The 22,162-nt window shown below is 38.1% G+C and overlaps 1 protein-coding gene across 6 annotated transcripts in view; it reads left to right on the forward strand.

Annotated features, from left to right (window-relative positions):
- The window catches only part of ADAMTS3 (ADAM metallopeptidase with thrombospondin type 1 motif 3), a 259,971-nt gene that overhangs the window by 31,147 nt on the left and 206,662 nt on the right, over window positions 1-22,162 (forward strand). Inside the window, exons 1-3 of one of the 6 annotated variants that reach the window (XM_042936215.1) lie at window positions 2,314-2,399; window positions 11,108-11,235; window positions 20,410-20,494. The exons of 4 other annotated variants lie outside the window; for them this stretch is intronic. Coding sequence is in view for 1 of the 2 variants with exons in the window: in XM_042936214.1 (XP_042792148.1) it covers window positions 16,960-17,016 (57 nt within the window). In the remaining variant the exon portion in view is untranslated. Of the gene's footprint in view, window positions 1-2,313; window positions 2,400-11,107; window positions 11,236-16,949; window positions 17,017-20,409; window positions 20,495-22,162 lie in introns of those variants that run through there. One more of the 6 variants, XM_042936214.1, reaches the window with a different exon arrangement.

Consider the following 22,162-nt stretch of genomic DNA (forward strand, 5'->3'; position numbering starts at 1 on the left):
CCATGATTGGCTTCCTATTGTTATTGTAATACTTTTGTTTTATGCAGATGACCACTCAGCTGTTTCAGTGTACCTACCATGCAGGAAACTGCTTCAGGAAAATTTCCCTTTAGTCACGTGATATAGCCCATACTCCAGCTAGAATGGAATTAACCAAGCATAAGTCATAATTTTAACATTCCTCTCATGCTTTTTGTTTTGGGAAAATATTTATATTATGAACCTCAGAGTGATACATTTTTTAGGATAGTGATAAAGAGGTCTATGGCATTAGGTGATGTAAGACTGTTGTTCAGAGCCTTGCCAATCTTGTTCATTTCTTATCTGTTTTATTAGGTGATGGCGGTCAATATGCTTTCTTATATCAATTTTTTTTCCAGTCCAGAGTATTCCTTAAAACAAATCACAGTCACAGCAAAGTATATGCATTTTCTACAACTCTGTGAGGCAGTTGAGGGGAATGGAGATAAAGGTGGCATGATGGGTCTCTAGCTCCAACTATCAGAAAATTCGTTTTTGAGCGTAAGTGGCATTATCAAAATAGACTTTTGGGGTCCTGGTGAATTTTTGATCAGCTGATTTTAACTCCAGTTTAAAAAGTAATAGAATTCTTGAAGGCCTACTTCTGTCTGGTGATGTCCCTAAAAGTGAAAGATTGTTATAGATTGAGAAGACTGTGCTATTAGATGCTGGGGTGTCATATGAACATAGTGGGACCCGGTCTGAGCACGTGAAGTCCAAGAGAAAACGAACAACAGCACTTAGTGAGAGATTCTGCAAATGTTAGCAACCCAGACCCAGTGGGAAAAGTTTCATTTAGCATTATCTGTGAAACAGGATGCTTTTAACATAGTGATTAGAATCTTGGGCTAATACTTCCTTTAAGCTTGTGGGATACTTGATCTTGCTTTAGAGGGTGCCAATATTTTCTGCTTTCCTGCCTGGTTTCATACACTCCTTTATTTTTCATACCTGGCTCCGAGGATGGTCTTAACTGGCTGCTAGGACAAGAAAACAGACCAGAAAGAATGATGTGGATCCAGATATAATTAAGTCACTATAAGATCTCCGTCTCTGTTTGGTCAGCCACATGTCATTGTTACCTTAGACTTCAACTGTGGCACCAAACCTAGACTCAGCATACTGATGAGGTAAGATTCTGAACCATATTGGTCCTAGACTTGAACTATTGATCTAAAATTTGGGGGGAGGCCTCTTTTTATGTGCTATGCTTGGAAAAATTTTAGAAACATATGCCTCTATGAGAATGTTTTAAAATTAGGACTATATATATGGAACTACATTGTTTCTCCTTCCCATACTTAAAAACTAAGGGTTTGAATTAGATCGGTGATTCTTTTTCTTCCAACTGTTGGACCTTATGTTTTGAAATGGTATGTAAACCAGAAAACTGTTTATTAAGTAATGAATCATTTTTCCTATGAGTTAATAATAAAAACATACAAAATTGGCTGGTCAGAATTGCCAACGAGTACAACTTACTTTCCGTGTGATCTTCGGTGATCTTTCTGATAAAAAGATAGTCATTCTTAGAACCTATAGCATTTTGTTCAGCTTTGTAACACAGTGATAGTCATTCCCAGATTTCTGTTACTGCCTCCACTGGTTCCTACAGACTCAGGGACCTAAAATTAGGGAATTATTGACCATGAACTTCTGAGATTCATTTTAGGACTGATGTTCTATGACTCTATAACTAAGTTTGTTGTGGACAGTGCATTCCAGGCCAAGGAAGAAATCAAAGCATCCTACTTGACCATTATCGTTAACAATGGTCTGGGGTAGAAACTGCATATATAAGTGTTACTTTTCCAAATGTTGAGATATGGTTACTTTATTCTAATGCTTTTCCTATTTATTTTTTAAAATTTATATTTAATCCATTATGACTAAGTCTTGTGTTCTTGAAGGCTCCAAAGACTTCAACTATCACAACCCAAGCTATTATAGTTTTGGAAGATGTTTTCCCTTGACTTCCAATAAAATGTGGAAATAACTAGTGTAAAGAGAAATATGTATATTCATAGATATGTACATACATACACATACATCTACATATACATGTGTATATGTGTGTGTGTATTGAGAGAAATATAGTTATGTTTTTATAAAATATTAAGAGCAAAAAGGACTCTCCCTTGGATATGCTGTTAGGGAAGTACATACAAAGCTTCTTCAACACAGGAAGGTGGTACCAGCTCTGTTGATGTCTTTCCCTGGAAGAGCTCTTCATGTGTCGCATATGTGGAATATGCACCTCAAGTTGAGAATCCTTATTCTCCCCAAGGGGCCTCAAACCTCGGTGGGCACCAGCATCTGCCGGACAGCTTTGTTAAGACATGGATTGCTTGGTACTACCTCAGCTTCTGATTTAGCAGGTCTGTGGAGGGGTCCAAAAGTTTGCATTTCTTTTTTGTTAATGTTTGTTTTTATTTGTGTGTGTGTGTGTGTGTGTGTGTGTGTGTGTGTGTGTGTGTGAGAGAGAGAGAGAGAGAGAGAGAGAGTTCAATGGGGAGGAGCAGAGAGAGAAGGGGACAGAGGATCCGAAGCGGGCTCTGCCCTGACAGCAGAGAGCCCGATGTGGGGCTTAACTCACCAACCATGAGATCATGACTTGAGCTAAAGTCGGACGCTCAACTGACTGAGCCACCCAGGTCCCCCTAAAAGTTTGCATTTCTAACAAGTTTTCAGTTAATGCCAGACTCCATAACTCAACTGTTCCATGTCTGTGTGCAATGATATTGGATACTGGTTTTTCCCAACTGACCTGCTTTCTCTGGTAAGGAATTACAACTTTTCCTTTTTTTTTTTTTTTTTTTTGGTCTGTAGTACTACCTTGGCCCTAGCCCACTGCCCAGTCATAATCCCAGCCAGGTTGACTCAGCATAGGTCAGTCCCAGATTGGATTAACTGTGCATAGCTACAACTTCCTCTCTTGGTCCCCTTGTCTGGAGGCTACATGTTCTTTGGAAGCACCAGTGAGTGCCATCCCCAGACCATGTTCTGGCAGAGTATAGAAACTATCTGAATATGGACAAGCCACCTTAATATGTCTGATCCTTGGGTTCCTTCTATGATTCATGGAAAGATTTCCTGATGGTAAGTGGAACTTTGAAGTGGATGCCCATAAATTATTTAGTAGCCAGTAAGAAGTGCTTGTAAGGTTCTAAAGCCACTTTGCCTTCAAGAACTGGTGGTGGGGCTATGAGTCAACACAGAGGCCTTAAGATCTTCAGTTGTCCTGTGCTTTGACAGTCTGGAGCCATCTCTCTCCTTAAGTTCCATGAGTCAACCTTGCACTGTGTCCATATACCAGTTACACCAGCTCTGTGCTTTAGCCACACTCTTCTGTATCTACACTCTGAACTTTGATGGTCTTATCTGACTTTATGGCTTCAGATATCATCTATACAATGATTACTCCACATGTTGGCCCTTTCCTCTGAGCTCCAGACTTGTCTGTGTATCTTGCTGCCTACCCAGCATCCCCAGCTGGATGTCTAAAAGCCATCTCAGATTTAAAAGGGCCGAAGATCAACCCTTAATAGCCATGACTACATGATTTTCTCCATAAAGTCTGGGTAACTATTTCTTAGTCCAAAAACCGTAGTCCACCAAAAATGCTAGATTCCTTTTATTTCCTCATCCCTCTCATCGGATCCATAGTCTTAAGATTTTTCTGTAAAACATGTTCTGAATCTACTTCTTAAATCAAAGTGCTACAACTTTGGTCCAAAACACTGTCATATCTTCCCTGGATAGTATAGTGAACTCCTAACTGGTATTTTTGTTCTATTTTGCCCCTCTTCATCCTCCACATTGGAGTTGAAGTGAACTTTCTAAATTTGATGAACTTTGTTTAAAAGCCTTTAGCGGGCATGGGAATCTCATGGAGGACTTATCAAAACATAGATTTCCTGGTGGCACCTGGGGTTTCTGACTCAGCAGGTCTGCATAGGAGCCTGACAGTTTGCTTCCCTAACAAGCTCCCAGGTGACACTACATTTTGGGAAGCAGTGTTCTATAAAATCTAATCTTAGCATACTTCTCTGATACTATTCCCTTGTTCACTGTATTTCAGCCACACTGGTCTTCCTTTTGTCAATCCTATAGTCCAAAGTTTCCCTTTCTCTGGTCTTTTGGAAATGCTGCTTTTTTTTCCTACTCAGAATATTCTGTAAATAGAGGTTCCTACACACCATTTTGAGTTAACTAAAATTCCATTTCCTCAAAAAGGATTTTCCTGGCCATTTGCTAAAAATAGCAACCCTAGTCACTCTACACTATACTAGTGTTTTTAATCTTATTTGTATCCCTTATTGGCATCTCAAATTTATCTTGAATTAGTTTTATACATTTATTGTTGGGAGAGCATAGCTTTTTGTACTGAGGATGAGAAGTCTTTCCTCTGGATCTTTAACTATGCTTGGCACACAGTATGTGCTCAAAAATCAGTATTAATAGACTATAGAGTATAAATATTAGAATGGGGAATTGAGTACCACTTTTGAAAGGTGAATTATAGATCTCTCTTTAATGTGTTTAGAATTCCCTTTTTGTAACTTTCACAAGTGAAGCGAGTGCTATGAACTTCAAAGTTTAAGGTTCCTAAGATTTCATATAAATCAACTGTATCCTTCTGAATAGTATTTTAGTGCTGTGGTTTTCATAACTTTTTTTTTCTTCTCATATTTTCTCTCCCCTTCTTTCACATAGAAGTAGTGATGGGGCAACATCATCTTGACCCAAACCCATACTTAAATTCATAATAGAGGTATAGTGTGTCTCTTAAATTACTTTACTCTTGTTAAGCAACAGAAATAGATACAAATCAGCATGGCAACTTATTGCTTAAAAAAAGATATAATTTTTAAAAAGGGATTATGAAAATATTATCCTTTGGATAAATTCCTTGGAAGAAAACAAAATATCCTTTACTGACTTTCCAGTCAAGGTTGTTACTATAGCAACCTATAGTTCTCCTTTCTGAGGGCTGGTCACACATAAATTATTTGTTTAATGCCTTTTTCCCCTGTGCTGAACTAGAAACTCCATGAGAATTGGAACTGTGTCTGTAATGCTTACTCCTGGTATCCATAAAACTAAACACCATTCTTGATATATAGTAGGTACACAATAAATATCTGATGAGTTTCTGAATGAATGAAGACACCGAATGTAAGTTCCATGGCTCTGTAATCTGCTTGCCGCCACCTTCCAGGTTTCATGAACCTTAATGGAAGAAATGCTTCCTCTGTGTAGAATCCCTCTCCGGCCTTCCCCGTTGGTACCCAGAACTCTGCTTTGTAACTTTTTCATTTCTTTTTGTGGTTTCTCCTTGATGGAATGTTATAAAGATTCTCAAGCCAAGTACAAAAAGCCACACCTCTTTGGTTTCTTGGATAGCTTGACTTCTTCTAGGCAAGTGCTAGTTTTTCCAACTTTTGTGTCTCTTGGTAACTCCCAGGATTCTTTGTATTCCTGTGAGTGAATTCTCTCTCTGCTTCTTAGGAGAGAACAAATAGATTCATTAATACCTGTCTAACTCATTCATTCGTTCAATAAGTATTTATTGAGTATCTACCATGTGCTGTATACTTTCAGTGCTGGGGACGCAACAATGAGCAGAAGCAGACATAGTATTTGCCCCATGGAGCTTATCTTAGATAGAGTGGGAAATAGAGACATTACTTCTTAGACACCCAACTGGCTAAATAAAGATATAAAGGACAGGGACATTGTTTTTTGAAAAAGGCAACAAAGTCATCAGACCTAGGCTAGGGGTCAGGGAAAGTTTCCTGGAAATGATAGGTGAGCTGAATTTTAAAACATGAATAGAAATTCCCTAGATATGGCACCTTGTGAGCACATTTTATGAAGAGGACAAGGAGACTATGGGGACAGATTATCAGAGTTGGTTGAGATAAAATTTATTTTCCAGAAGAAAACTAACTGTCACAGTCCTCCTGAGCTACTATAAATGTTTTTGTCATAATACTAATACCAGTTAAGGTCTTTGAGCATGAACTCTGTGTGCCAGGCATAGATTTGTCTTTTACAGGAATTATCTTAATCCTGACAACAGTTCCTGTTTATGGCTTAGGAATCCAGAGAAGTGAGTGTCTTGTCTTTGTCTCATGGAAGACCTTGATACCTGCATTCAGAGCCTGTGCCCTTGTTACCTAATCCTGGTTCTCAGTGGGTATTCCTAATATTTCTGGTAGCTCGGGTAACCTGAATTCAAACACAGACACATTTATGGATCTCTCGTTATATATATATTCCCTAGCTATCTACATATGTATACAAAGATGTATGTGTGTATGTTTACATGAAATAGTCCATGTGGGTATTTAGGTGTGTGTATACATAACGTATGCACACACATAATTACATATACATATCATTAGTATATTTTGATGTTGAAAATTGAATATAAGGATTTGAAATAAAGCAACTTAATTGTGGAAAATTTGCTGGATGGGATAGATGACTACTAGTAATTAATAAATGGCACTGAGCTCTTTTGTATCAAGTTTGGGGGCCTAACCACAGCAGGCGTGTGAATTCATTAGGACAAGTGAGAATCTGCTGTGTCTAGCCTTATCCTCTGTTGCTAAAGCAGCTCATCTCCATTCACAGTAGCTGCTTATAGCTTTAAATAGCATGCCCTGGACTCTCTCTGCCAACTCTTCTCAAGCCAGCCAGGGTTACTGTGAGGCCAGGGTTGCACGGACGACGCGGTCTGTACGAGGCCAGGGAAGGGGTTAGTGAATTGGCCAGCTGCCTGGGCACTGGTGTAGGGAAGCCATGGCGCAGTGCAGCAATTTCCTGCTTGGGGTGAAGCCCTAGAAGGCTGGTGCAGCCTAATCCTGGACTCTTCAATTCTTTTGTGACAATTCACTGCCCCCCTGCTGCACCCCGAGTTTCTTTTAGGGGAGAATTTGATTTACACTATTCACAGGTACATGGGGATGATTTAGCGTCCTCCACCCTTCACTCCCAGCTTAGAGTCATTTTACTTGGAATTTATACTCTTAGAAAACTGGAATATCATACTCTCCAGCTATGAGTTTCTAGCATAGAGCGATCACATTAGCAACTGAGCATACTTACTCCTGATGGACACTGAAAGACTGGGAGAAAGCACAGATGTGTGTGTGTGTGGGGGGGGGGGTACTATAAACATTAACGATGTCTCAGGGAGGGCATGAAGGATCAAGCAATGCCTGGGAAAGTAGACCATCAGGAAGGAGATGAACTTAAGTCTGGTCTTGACCTTGCCCACTTCTCTTTCTTTGGAGGGTGAGGGCAAAAGAAAGTGAGCAAACTTATTCCCAAACTTGCTTAATTTAAGTGTCCCTTCTACTAAGGTGATTGAACTATTCCACACTAAAGTACAGCTGATAACTAGCTTCTTTTCTGATTATCCTAATTGTCTCAGTAGTTTTGCTTTATCTTTCAAGTTCAGGTGTCTCTCTAACAATTGGTGGAGTTTCAGGGAGAAATTTGAGGACGGGGGTGGGTGGGGGAGCACTTCTTAGTGGAAGGGACATCTGGTCACTGCTTATTTCTGGGTCTTTTATCTGATGTATGTGGTTATATAGGGCTTGTCTGTCATGGAGTACCCTTCCTAAATGAAGTGGGATCTCTCAAAGGAGAAGCATTTACTCTCACTAAATGGGATGGGGTCCTAGGGCTATCTCTGAACAGGTGCCCTTCCCAGGGTGGCCCACCCTGGAGCTGTGAGCATGCAGACCAGGGGAACATAAAGTCGCGTGGGTCTTCTCAGAGTGGTAGTTAGAGTGCTACTGGTCCCTTGGCTGTCGTAGAGTCATTCCTGTTGTTTTATAGGTGAGGGAAAAGATGCCCAGAGAACTTGGGTGATGAAATCAGCGTCACACGTTTCTGATTAGCAGCAGAGAAAGAACTGGAATCCAGGTTGCACAATTCCTGTCTCCAGTGTTGTCCCTACCTACCACCTGGTTATGAATCCAGAGCACGTCTGAGAGGTCTTAGGGCAGCTTCCCTTTCCTTCCAGTTCTATTTTTTCCCTTCTCCTCAGCCGACTCAAATGCTTGGTTTGGCAATATAAAACTATTGTCCATTTCTGTATTTTATTTGAGCTGGCTGCCCTGTGTCTCGTTCTCATGAAGCATAATACCAGTTATGTACTTCAGAAAATGCATATCACATGAACAAGACACGTTTTGTTTATTAACAATGAAGAGAGCATACTGGTTAAGTGCAGAGACTCTGGAGTTAACAGTATAACTTCACCACTTGCTAGGCATGAAACCACTTTTAAGTCTCATTTTCTCATTAGTAAAATGGTGATAATAAATAATAACATAAATATAATAAAACCTGTTTCGTGGATTATTGTGAGCAGTAAAAAAATCCACGTAAGCACTTAGTACAGTGCCTAGGATATAAGTACTCAGTAAAGTTAATTATTATTACTCTTTTTAAATATGCTCAGTGTTTTTTTTTTTAAAGTTTATTTGTTTATTTTGACAGAGAGAGATAACAGCGAGCCGGTGTGAACAGGGGAGGAGCAGAGAGAGAGAATCCTAAGCAGGCTCTGCACGGTCAGTGCAGAGCCTGATGCGGGGCCCATCTCATGAACTGTGAAATCATGACCTGAGCCAAAGCCAAGAGTCTGATACTTAACTCACTGAGCCACCCAGCTGCCCCAATATGCTCAGTTTTTATAGTTTTTTACTCATACATCATTGTCCTTGCCTCAACTTTAAAAATCAGAATGTTGTCAACATGTGCTTATTTAGAAAGAATCTAGTGTTGTCACAAACAGAATAGCAGATCTGTGACAATTTTGAGGGTCAGGTGTGTATAGATGCCTGCACACTTTCTGCTGTCTTCCTGCCTGTCCTCCTCCCTCCACATCCTTCTTCACTTTCTCTTTTTGTTGCAGTCTCTCCCTTTCTCTTTCTTTTGAAAGGACTTGAGCATATCATGTATTAGGGTGATGCCAGCTGAATCATTTAAGGAAAGATCTGAGCAAAAAGCATGGGAGGGAAGCTAAAAGGAATCTTTTCAAGTATATGAACTGAACAAGATTAAACACTTGGGAAATAAAGGTTGCTTTAAAGTTATTGGCAGTTGAAGCTTAAAAGGAAATGCATTAGGTTATACTGTTCTAGTTTCCTGATGATAGAAAACAAGATATATTAAATCTTGCAAATTATTATTTTCCAGTTAGGGCTAAATTAAAATTACAGCAATTGTAGATGCTACTTATGTAAATCAAACTTTGATCAATTACCTGTACTTAATAGACAACTCAATATTTGCATTTTGAAGTCACATTTTCATGTTATTGTTGTCTTTTAATATGGTCTTTTTTTTAATGTTTATTTATTTTTGAGAGAGAGAGCATAAGCAGGGAAGGGATAGAGAGAGAGGGAGACACAGAATCCGAAGCAGGTTCCAGGTTCTGAGCTGTCAGCACAGAGTCCGATGAGAGGCTTCAACCCACAAACCATGTGATCATGACCTGAGCTAAAGTTGGGCACTTAACCGACTGAGCAACACCCCCCCCCCCCACAGGTGCCCAATACAGTCTTATTATAATTAGGTTATATATTAAAGATATTATTCAGATTATGCATGGAAATAACTTGGTGTCAAAATGAGTCACGTTTGAGTGAGCTGAATATTGATATTTTCACTAATTTTTTGAAATAACAGGGGCAATAAGGATGAGCCATGCAATTATTTGTAAAAAATTAAAAATTTTTCCTTATAAATTATCCATATTTAGTCTTAATTAAAATTTAATGTAATGTGCAGAATTGCTTCACATGTTACCTTATACAAAGTAGCCAATAAATTTTCTTGTAGATTTTATTCTAATCTGAGAGTGACATTTGCATACAATTTTACTGTTTGGTTTAATTTGCCTTCGTAATACTGGAAAACAAAATGCTTGTAAAATTCATAGGACAACATTGTCCTTTTGTAAAATGTTAATTGTGTAAATAGGTAAGAATTCTAGAAACTGTGCTTTTCAGGAAAAAGAACAGTTATTACTCTGGACCTGCATTACCTTTATAAAGTCGTAAAGAAATTGCTTCGAAATTCACTGGAAGTAGAATTTTTTTTTTCTTTTGATTCATGTGCCAAATGTAGATTCAATTTACATTCTGCCTGCATTTTTCTTCTTTTCTCTTACTCTCTTATTTCTTCTTCTTTTATTTCTCTTCTCTTATTTTCTCTTTAGACTAGACAGGTCGTTACTCTTTGCTGTATGAGAGATTCTTGGGTAATAATGCCCAAGAGTCCTATAAAGTTAACAATTAGCTTATTAAATTTCAGACATTATTATTCTCTCTTATTCATTTTGATAGAAGGGTCCTATCTGAAAATATAAGATACTATTATTTTCTTTTTTTTTTTTTTTTTAATATTTATTTATTTTTGAGACAGAGAGAGACAGAGCATGAATGGGGGAGGGGCAGAGAGAGAGGGAGACACAGAATCGGAAGCAGGCTCCAGGCTCTGAGCCATCAGCCCAGAGCCTGACGCGGGGCTCGAACTCACGAACCGTGAGATCATGACCTGAGCTGAAGTCGGACGCTCAACCGACTGAGCCACCCAGGCGCCCCTGATACTATTATTTTCTGTATGGTGGGGTTATGGTTGGGATTTTATATTTTTAAGACTTAAAACAATTCTCTTAAACAATTGCTAGTGTTGGGAAACTAGCTCACTTTCATATTTGCTCAGCCTTAGATATTTCTAATTCTTTTTTTTTTAAGTTTGAAGCTAACGTTTTAACTTTTATAATGGTTTTAACCTTTTAAAAATGTTTTAACAGTTTTAACATTGTCAGAAATGAAGACTGTTCTTTTTTTGTTGGGTATGATTCACTTCTGTGCTAGTTTCCAAGAGAGCTGTTACACAAAGTGCAGTGATTGAACAGAACAGAACCTATGTGGGGGAGATGTAAGAGTTCAATTTGATAGGTATAATCATCCTGTATTTATTCTAAAGTTGGTAATGAGACTGGTCTGATTTCAGAGGATCACTGCTTTCTCACCACAGTATCTGATATGAATTATAGACTTTGTAGGTGGCTTGGATACCCTTTCTGGTTTGGGCCTCTGACTCTCAACTAACCTTAAGTGTTCTGTGAACGTGTCCTCAACATGCAACCATTCTATCATCTCGTGAAATTATTCCTAAGACAAGGTAAGAGGTGCTGCTTAACCTGTTCTGAGAGAGAGATTTCATGGAAGTGAAATGTAAGTTGAATGAGGAGAAACTGACTGGATTAAGTTTTATATAGTTTATTTGCAGACTGGAACCAGGTGTTTAAAAGATCAGGAATTGTGGTCAATATTGAGGATGAAGTTTGGCCCACCACATCTATTCAGAAGGTCAATGGTGGGAGGAAAGATTTTCAGTCTGTTTTTCCAATTATGGGTTTGTGTGTAGGAGAAAGCGTGTACCATTTCCTGTTTGATGGTGAAATGCCCCTTCCTTGGGGTCTTCTTTGATTGTATTGGTTCCAGCAATTTAAGCTGCCATGTCACTGAAACTTCATTTTTACAAAGTCCCCAATGTATTTACTTCAAATTCTTGACTTATCTTTCCCTGTATGGTTAAGGGGACATTTAAAGCTCTATTTTATTAAAAACAATTTTTAAAAAATGTTTATTTTCGAGAGAGAGAGAGAGAGAGAACGAGAGAGAGCGTGAGCACAAGTGGGGGAGGGGCAGAGAGAGGGAGACACAGAATCTGAAGCAAGCTCCAGGTTCTGAGCTGTCAGCACAGAGCCTGAAGCGGGGCTTGAACCCACAAGCCGTGAGATCATGACCTGAGCTGGAGTCAGACACTTAACTGACTGAGCCACCCAGGAACCCCCTAAAGCTCTATTTTAGTGGGAAGTTTGAGAGCATCTCAGACAGAAATCTAGATACCTATTCTGAGTTTACTTCAGAGATCTAGGTAGAACAATGCTATAGTTAATTAGCCTAGGAACTTGTTAAGGTCATTTTTTTTGCTTACTGAAAGTATTCATTTCTTTGTGGTTACTATAACTTGAATTTTCTGGTAACTGTTCTTTATTATAGTAATAGAGGTAAATAATTAAAAGCTGTGAATAACTTCAATTGAAATAGAGGAAATTATTGAGAAGGAAAATTTAGGTAATGTACAGTATTTGGGATTCTTTTAAATATAATTTAAGATATAGGTACTTTTGAGGATATTTCTTTGTAGAATTTGTTTTGGAACAAGTATATCTAGCATTTACAATGAGAATAATATAAACTAACATTTATTGAGTACTGATTACTTGCTAGACTCTCTGTTAAGTACTATATATGTATTATGTTTAATAACAACCCTGTAGACTAGGTACCAAGTTCTCATTCCTACCTTTTTAAACTGATTTCAAAAGACACTTGCTATTGTAAGGTAGTTTGAATATTAGAAAACTAGGGAAAAGACGTTATGATCACTGTGTAGAACTAAGCTCAAATAGTTATAGGCCTGGATTATCTGACATAAAGATTATAAATATTTGGATTAATTTTTTAAAAGTTTATTTATTTTGAGAGAGAGAGCACACGCATACTCACACAATTGGGGGTGGGGCAGAGAGCAAGGGGGACAGAGAGAATCCCAAGCAGGCTCCGCACTGTCAACACAGAGCCCTATGGGGGGCTTAGACTCACGAACTGTCAGATCATGACCTGAGCCAAAGTTAAGAGTCGGATGCTTAACTGACTGAGCAGTTTTTAAATATTGTTAAAATTTAAACGTTGTTAAATAATCCTTAATTTGGGCTGCTATTTTATTTTATCATTTCATTTCATTTCATTTCATTTTATTTCATTTTATTTCATTTTATTTTTGGAGCTGATCGTGTATTAGAAACTAGGTGAAATGTTTTGGTGAGGATATGCGTTATTTAAACACGGATTTTTTGGAGTTTACTATAGAGCAAGGAATAGTGACTACACTTTGAGTGTGGGCAGAATGTGGGGCATAGCTGATAGACAGGTTGGGTGAGCCCAGGAGAAGCCTATTGCATGAAAATCTGATGAGCCTCCTGGGAAAGAGCTTACCCCTCAAGAAAGAGGAATCAAGCTATTCTGAGCTTGACTTGGTCTTGGGCTTTGAGAGACAGAACAGTTCTGAGCATAGAATAATAATGTTTGTTCTTCATTTTTTTTTTTTTTTTAACTGTTCTAGCCCTCAGTGGATTTATGTCTGAGCCCCATGGAAATATAGGAAGGCATATAAATAAAAACTGCAGTAACAGAAGCCTTGTTCACAAGTGTATGGGAAACATGTTTGGAGTCTCTGAACAATACTTGTGACTTGTATGGGCCTAGGAATCCCATGTCAATAGATCCAGGAGTTAGTGACATCTAAGTTATTACAGTTAATGAGACAATCCATGCCCATATATGGGTAAGGCCTGGTGACCTGGGAGTTATAGCAATGCATGTGGAAGGGAGATACTGAGAAAGTAAGGGAGAGGGGGAAGTGGAAAGAGGGAAGTGGGCATTCAGAGGACAGAATGATAAGAATGACTACTCCCACCTCCCATCCTAGGGGTCAAGGAAGACTTTAGGGAGGAGAGTCTTAAAGAATATTTAATGCAGAAGCATAGAGAGATAGGAAAGAGAGGGCATGCCAGTCTGAATGGAGGAAAATATAGAAGTAAAGACATGGACATGGCAAATATGGGGAAGGGGAGGAAGATAGGAAAACTTTAGTTGGCTTCATCATGGCACATACAAGGAGCTTCCGAATGGCAATAAACAAGAGTGTCCTGATTGGAATTATATTCAAGAAGTAATTAAATAGGTTACATGGTGGGGAGTGAATCAGAAATGATGAAGAAGTGGTGGAGAGTAGTTTGAAGGCTCATGCAATAGCCACAATGTAACGATACGATACAATACAATACAATACAATACAATACAATACAATACAATACAATAATGGGTAGTATGATTAGCAACTAGGGAAGTAGCTATGAATATAGTGGAAAGGGAAAGATTGTTTAACATTATTGAGTAGAATTCCTATGATTTGGCAACTAATTTGGATGGAGAGGGAGGGGGAGAGTGTGGGTAGGGGGATCACAGATAAGCTGAGAGTTTTGAGAAGGCAGGGCTGGAGAATATGGAAAACAGAAGGACAGGAGAAGAAAAACGTTCGATAAATTCCCCTTCAGACACACTGAGTGCACACATCCTGTGCAGGTGGAGATGTTTTGCAGACAGCTGGGGGCAGGGGAACTCTGGAGAGAGTGTATGGCCAGGGGGAGGAATTGGGAAGCCTGGGGCATAAAGGAGGAAACTGAAGCTGGGACAGTGGATAGACTTGAGAATATTCAGATAGGAGAGCTGAAGCATAGAGCCTCAGAGAATACCTACTTTCTAAGTTGACTTTATTTTTTGTATTAGCAATTTTAGGTTCATAGAAAAACTAGGTGGAAGGTACAGAGATTCTCCAAGTACCCTCTGCCCCCACATATGCAGAGAATACTATGTTTAGGGAGCAGGAAGAGTGGGAGCCAGAGGAGGAGACAGAAAGCAGTGGCTGAGCAAAGGAAACAGAATTCTGAGGGTAGAAATGTTTATAGAAACTGAAGGATTTAAATTTAGGCTTAAGTTTAAATTGGTAAACAAAATTAAATTACATAATACATTTTGTTTCAAGTGCTGTTGGTAACTCAAATGATGCCAAAATAGTGTTCCTGGGAAGAAATTCTTATAGAATCCAGTCATGAATAGCTACTAGTCATCATGACTCAAGTATTGGTACCATGGAATTCTGTTTGTTCATGGCTGAATCAGCTAGCTGATATTTCAGAGCTTCTCTCTAAAAAAATGTAAAATATTTCTCCTAACCTTCTTTTTCTCAGCTACTAGAAAATCATTTAAATCTTCTTTGACTCATCTCCCCCAGGTTAAATATGACCATGCTCATTGTTTTCTACAGTTGCCTTGAAAGATATCTTAGAAAAGTAAAATGAAGATAACTTAGTTTTGCAGTCCATGAGTTATTGGTGGGAGATTTTGACTGCTAATCTGTTTCAGCCCTCCCACTCAGTCTGCTTATAGGCTTCTTCAGAACCATCACCAGGAATGAGTCATTGCTGAGACACAGAACAGAAGCTAACACTCAAAGTTCTTAGTAGTAGTGGTAGTAGTAGAGAGGAGACTTCAAGGGTAAGTGGAAGTATATTTATATTGAGGGACTTGCATGTTTTACTTTCAAGAGTTATGTGTGTTTTATAACGTGCGTGTTTTTGTTTATTGCAGTGCACAGGTGTACTTTTTAACATCTGGTGAGTGATACTGTGCATTTCCATGTTATTGTGTTATTTGTGTATACTTTAAGCCAAAAGTCACATACTTGATGTGAAAGGGCATATATGACTTTCAAAAATTAGCATAAATACATGGGCATAAATATTTATATTACCCATGGAGATGGGCAATAAAGTATTTGACATGCTGGTCAAAAGAGACAGGGCATTTAAGTCTCTATTAGGCGTTAATAACAAGAGATATCAAGTCCTTAGGTAGAAAATAGGCAAAGTGCTTATAGAGAATTTCATTTTGGGATAGTAGGATAAATGCAGGAGTGGCTCTTGATTTTCTGACAATCTAAAAGGATTTTATGGAGCATGTGGTGGGATTTTGTAGTGGTTTAAATGTCCATTGGACACATGCAAAGATGTTAAACATCACTCATCAGGGAAAAACAAATCAAAACCACAATGAGATATCACCATATACCTGCTGGAATGGCCAAAATTAACAACATAAGAAACAACAGGTGTTGCGAGGATGTGGAGAAAGGGGAACACTCTTGCACTGTTGGTGGGAATGCAAACTGGTGCAGACACTCTGGAAAACAGTATGGAGGTTCCTCAAAAAACTAAAAATAGAACTACCCTCCAATCCAGTGATTGCACTATCAGGTATTTACCCAAAGGATACAGAAATAGACCAATGTTTGTAGCAGCATTATCAACAATAGCCAAACCATGGAGAGATCCCAAATGTCCATTGAATGATGAATGGATAAAGAAGATGTTCACACACACGCACACACACACGCACACACACACACACACACACAAACACACAAACACACACTCGAGTATTACTCAGCCACCAAAAAGAATGAAATCTTGCCATTTGCAATGATGTGAATGGAGCTTGAATGTATTATGCTAAGCGAAATAAGTCAATCAGCGAAAGACAGATATATGATTTCACTCATGTGGGATTTAGCAAAACAGATGAATATATGGGAAGGGGGGAAAGAGAAAAGAGGGAGGTGAACCACAAGAGACTCTTAATGATAGAGAACAAACTGAGGGTTGATGGAGGGAGGTGGATGGGAGATGGGCTAGATGGGTGCTGGGTACTAAGGAGGGCATTTGAGATGAGCACTGGGTATTGTATGTAAGTGATGAGTCACTGAATTCTACTCCTGAAACCATACTGCACTGTATATTAACTAACTAAAATTAAACAAACAAACCAACAAACAAATGGCTCATTGCGAAACAGTGCCCAAAAATAGTAGGTCAAAAAAAAGATGTGTTCTCAGCATATTCCACCCTTACTGGTTGGGTTTTGGTTGGGGGCAAGAGAAATAGTATTGGTTAACATGAAGAAAAATGGAATATACTGGAAGTATATTAGGTGACTTACAGAATTTGAAGAAAAAGCTAAACAGCCAAGCTTTAAGAGGTCAGGAACAAGGATAGCTCAAGGGCTCTCAGCTGAAATCCATTTCTGGAACACTGGAATGGTTGGGTTCCAAATGTCACCATGGTGTATGGCCTTTCTCTAGATTCAGATTCTTAGGAGTGAAATTCCAATTAGGTCATCTTGAATTAGGTTACCCTTTGAAAGATAGCATGGTGATTAAATGGTCTACCAGGCTCACACAGACTGCAGAGGGGTCGCTCTCTGTAAGAGGCATGAGGTATGGCTACCATAAGATGGGAGCAGAGATGCTGGACAGGCAAACACAAGAAACCTGCCATGGGCAGAGAGGACACTTTGTAGTTCTTTAAAAAAAAGTGAAAATATGGGCTTGCATCGTCTCTGAAACTAAATTTGGAATTATGCATGCATACATATGCAGATATACATACGGATACATATTTTATACAGTGCTTTTGGATGATCTCTGCCACTTTTTTCCTTAATTTATTACTCTTATGGATGACATGCTGAGTGACATACTATAGGCTGCTTTTCTGGTCTCATAGAGAAAATTTAAAGAAATATAAGAGATCTCCAAAGACATATTAATATAGAGTATAATATGTGAGAGGTGCTGAGGTCAGTCTAATATGGAAAATCATTTTTTTGGTTATTAATGAAGACAGTTTATTTTCTTAGACAAGGAAGTGTCCTCACATAATTTTGTTTGAGTAGAAGTTGCATTGACTTACATGAATAGTCTTATCTAAGACTATAGTCTTATCTAAGAAGAGATTCCCCTGCTGAAATAAACTTTTCCTTCTGGTGTACTGTTTGCTTTCTGACCCAGGACTTGATTTACTATCATTAAAAACAACTACAGGGGTGCCTGGGTGGCTCAGTTGGTTGAGCGTCCAACTTCAGCTCAGGTCATGATCTCACGGTTCATGGGTTTGAGCCCCGCATCAGGCTCTGTGCTGACAGCTCAGAGCCTGGAGCCTGCTTCTAATCCTGAGTTGCCCTCTCTCTCTGCCCCTCCCCAGCTTGCTCGCACATGCTCTTTCTCTCAAAAATAAATAAAACATTAAAAAAAAAAAACAAAACAACTACAAGTGCTGTTAATAAGAATCTAAAGCTTGCCACTTGCATTTTTGAATAGTTTTAGATAGGTTCTCATTATACTTTAATAATGGGAAGACATTTCTCATTGTAGTTCACATGCTAGAGACAAAAGAATAAAAAAAAAAGTCTTTTGAAGTCACTTACAGATCTTTCGAGTTCCAGATCAGTGGTTCTTGAACTTCATTTGGCACGAGTCTTGCCTGGAGTGACTGCTGAAAATACAAATGTGTGGGTTGCTTTCCAGAGATTTTGATTTGGTAGTTCCATGGGGGCTCAAGATTCTAGTTTTATCAAATACCCCAGTTGACTATGATGCAGGTAGTATCTGGATCACACTCTGGAAAATTCTGATCTAGATGATTTCATGTTAGCTTATGAGTAGTGTCAAAGAAATAAGAATTATGTATAATTAGTTCAAAGATTTGGAATTTAATTATAGTAATTTTGACTGTTCAGATTATTTACTCTTAAACCACACTTCTACTAAAGTGGCTAAGAATTCTGTTATTACTGAAAATATTAGGTAACTTTGTATGGAAGTTAATGGTAAAGGAAAGTGTATGAGTAAATTTTACATTCTTGACTAACATTTAAGTTTTTGATGCATCTCATATACTAGTAGCACATTTTAAAAATATTTTTCTTTTTTTAAGTTTATTTATTTTTAGAAAGAGTGAGCAAGTGTGCAAGCACCTGTGTACGGGGGGGAGGGGCAGAGAGAGAGGAGAAGAGTTCCAAGCAGGCTCTGCACTGTCAGAATGGAGCCTGACATGGGGCTTGATCTCATGAGCCGTGTGATGATGACAGTGAGCTGAAATCAAGAGTTGGATACTGAACTGTCTGAGCCACCTAGGTGCCCCAGTAGCACATTTAAAATATATATAGATATCTATATATCTATATATAGATATCTATATATCTATATATAGATATCTATATATATATCTATGAGAGTATTTCATGGTGAGTTAAAATGTTTTATTTTTTTCCTTGTTTTTGTTTGGAATAAGTCCGTATTCTCTGATAAATATAGTATATTAGGCACACCAAGACTGTAGTTTCATGCCATATTTCCTTGAAAGTTGTTTTTCTCATGCGTGTATTTTTACTTCTGAAAACAGTGTTCCCCCCCCACCCAGGATTTTCTAGTAAAAACCTTTTTATCACATCTATTTCTCTCAACATAAGATGATTTGAGTTGTGATGTCCTTTAAAAAAAAATTAACCAGGAGTGAAACTGACACTATCAGTGATACAATTAAGAAGGAAGCCAGGAAGTCCAATTTCAATTTCCGAAGGCACTGAGGGTTGCATAAAATGTTATAGGGAGCAGTTAACCAGGATGGAGCACAGCAATCAAAAACAGAGTGCTTACTTTTGAGTAAAATTATCAATTTTGCCAGCCTCAGCATATAGCAGCTGGCTCCATAAAACAAAGGATGTGTTTTACTACATGTAGTATGGGAAAAATTGGTTACATACTTTCCTTTTAGTTATGCCTGAACATACATAGTTATAATCATCTGCAGAAGTATCCACATGCACAAATAGACTAGACAGCTAAGGGCCACACAGCTGAAATCTGTATTTTACAAATTGCCACAGCCTTTGAAAGTCTCAAGCAGGAAAAGCAAACCTAGTAGGTTTTTTTTTTTTTTTTTTAAATCTTTTAACTGAGCTCAAAAAGATCCTCAAAGCACAAATAATGGCTTATCTTTAGTGGCATGAATTCAAGCAATAAGTGTTTACATTTTTTTTTGTTGTTCAAATTATTTAGACAAACTTCTGGATAATGTTAAGATTAGCTAGTCAATTTTAATGTAAACAGACATTTTTCTGATGAGGATCATTAACCTAGAACAAGAAAAGTTGAGATTTTTGTTGGTGGACACTTTGTTATATTTTACATACTGATGCTTTCGTTGCAGAACCCTTGAATACTTGTAAATCCTATGACATAATATATTCAAGAGTGTAAAAGTACACGTTCCTTAAAAAATAGTCGATATTTTATGATATTCTTCTGGCTTAATACTTTTGTGAGTTATCTTCTGATAAGATATTTTAATATTTAATATTCAGTAATTCACAGTAAGTCAGAGGTTCTTACTGATTTATCTTCAGTTATGTAATTTCCATAAGAATGTAACAGATAGATTGGAAAGTGTTTTATAAGTTCTACAAAAGAATATGTTTAGGGGACACTCAGTAGAACAGAAGTAGTGACCTATTAAATTAAAAAATAAGGTGCTAATTGTATTGCATGCTGAGGCATTTCTTAGCCATTTATAATCATGACAGAAAACATGTTCTGGATTGTTTGGTCGTTCCAGAGGACACTACCAGAGTAGGGGTGTCTACAGGGTGAAGTGATAGGATAAAAACACATCTACGCTTATCCTTAAGATAGAACATTTCCAGCAGCTTTGCCTTCCTTCCATTTTAAATTTGTGGATTTTTACCAGGAAGAAAGCTTCAAGTATCTGGTTCATGCATTTAACATCTAATAACTTCTCTTTAGATAAGCAAAATGTGCTTTGATTTCAAGGCTCTGACAACCACCAGCGGTAAGAACTGGGATGACACCAAGAAGAAATATTGGATATCAGAAATTGTTCCTGTGAAAAGTGAAGGTGGGGAAAAGTCCTTTGAGGTTTTGAGCTTTTGAAATATGGGATCAAAACGGAAGATTTTCAGTAATGTGTGGCTGGGTGTTTGCTGTTAGAACAGGGTATGTTGTAGGTGCGTTTGATTTGAAGTATATAGAATCATAATTACCATTTTTAGAAACCAAATGAGAGAAGATGGTACAGAAGGACAGAGGCCCAAGTAAGGGGGAGGCCCATGGGCCCCCATTTGCCCATACCTTTCTCATTATGTTTAATATATTCCCTGTTAGAAATGTCAATGGAATGGAAAGTGATTAGGGCTGGTGTACCACCCACAGGAAAACCAATGACCTCTGACATTAAGCAGTGTTGGTCTTGGTGGGCTGGAACAGCTCAGCTTGGTCGTGGTAGTAGTTGTGCTGATACTGGGAGGAGAAGGAACTTATATATCCTCTTCAGAGGGGTGCTTGTGAGGATGACTATCCAATGGGAAACGAGCATTCTCCAGACTGCGAAGGTTCCAGGGATCAGGCTGATGCTAGTCCCATCTTTCTGAACTTGAAGGAAGGTTAGCTCTGAATGCCATGGTCATGACAATCCACAAGATGGAGTTATTTTACACTGGTAAAACATTTCCAAAATGAACACTTGTGTGAACAATGCTGCTTTCAGCAAGATAAAGCCTGAAGTAAGAATGCTTGGTTTATTACATTCAAGGATATGGCTAGAAAACCGTACAAAAGCTACTGCTTCAGTGACCCCTTAATCATTCCAGATTTTATCAGTTCACCTTGCCAACCATGTAGGTTGAAAATTTCCTCTGTAAGATTAAGTGTACTCCTTTTTTTATCCATATTTGTAGGGGATACAACTGGATCTTGGGGAAAGTCTAACAAATTTCTTTTTACAAAATTTTAACTCATTTCAAAAGCTTAAGTGGAAGGAATGAAAAAAAAAAAAACACCTTTCCCATTATAGTCATCTTCTATCCTTAGCACTTAGCATAATGACTGGCACATAATAGGTGCACAGTATATTTGTAGGTGACCTTTGCTTGCATGGGAAGAGGTAGAACAGAAATAGTGCTGTATTGAACTAGGAAATACTGTGCTGATTGGTCTATATGCAGAATCTTTCCTGTAGTAGATCTGGTTTATGCTTCTACCTTTTTTTTTTTTTTTTTTTTTTAACCACGCTGAAATACATATTCCAGGGGGGAAAAGTCCCTTCCCCAAATTGTTTGTAATGTTCTCAAAATCTGGGTTGGCAACACACTTGATGTATGTTATTGTGGGAAAGGTGGGTTTTTTTCTTTCTTTTTTCTGAAGATGATGAAGAAATAATTGAACTGAAATGAATAGGCATGATTGGATGCTTCTCTAGTTATTTGTTTTGGAATTGTCTTTGAATCACATATTGTAGCCTTGACTGTATTTCTATAAAACAAGGTTTTAAAGCAGTTTGTCATTGGGATGAGCACTGGGTGTTGTATGGAAACCAATTTGGCAATAAATGTCATATAAAAAAGCAGTTTAGACAAATGATTTCCCTTTTTTTCCTTTTTGTAACAAAAGGACACATAAATAATAACATACAAACTATAAGCTTATCAATAATAAAAATGTAGCCTTTTTAGTTGGAATAATAAACCAATTGTGTAGCTTTTTTGGCTCTAATAATGAGTTTAGAAAC

The sequence above is a fragment of the Panthera leo genome, chromosome B1 (genome assembly GCF_018350215.1).
Source record: "Panthera leo isolate Ple1 chromosome B1, P.leo_Ple1_pat1.1, whole genome shotgun sequence".
Lineage (NCBI taxonomy): Eukaryota > Metazoa > Chordata > Mammalia > Carnivora > Felidae > Panthera > Panthera leo.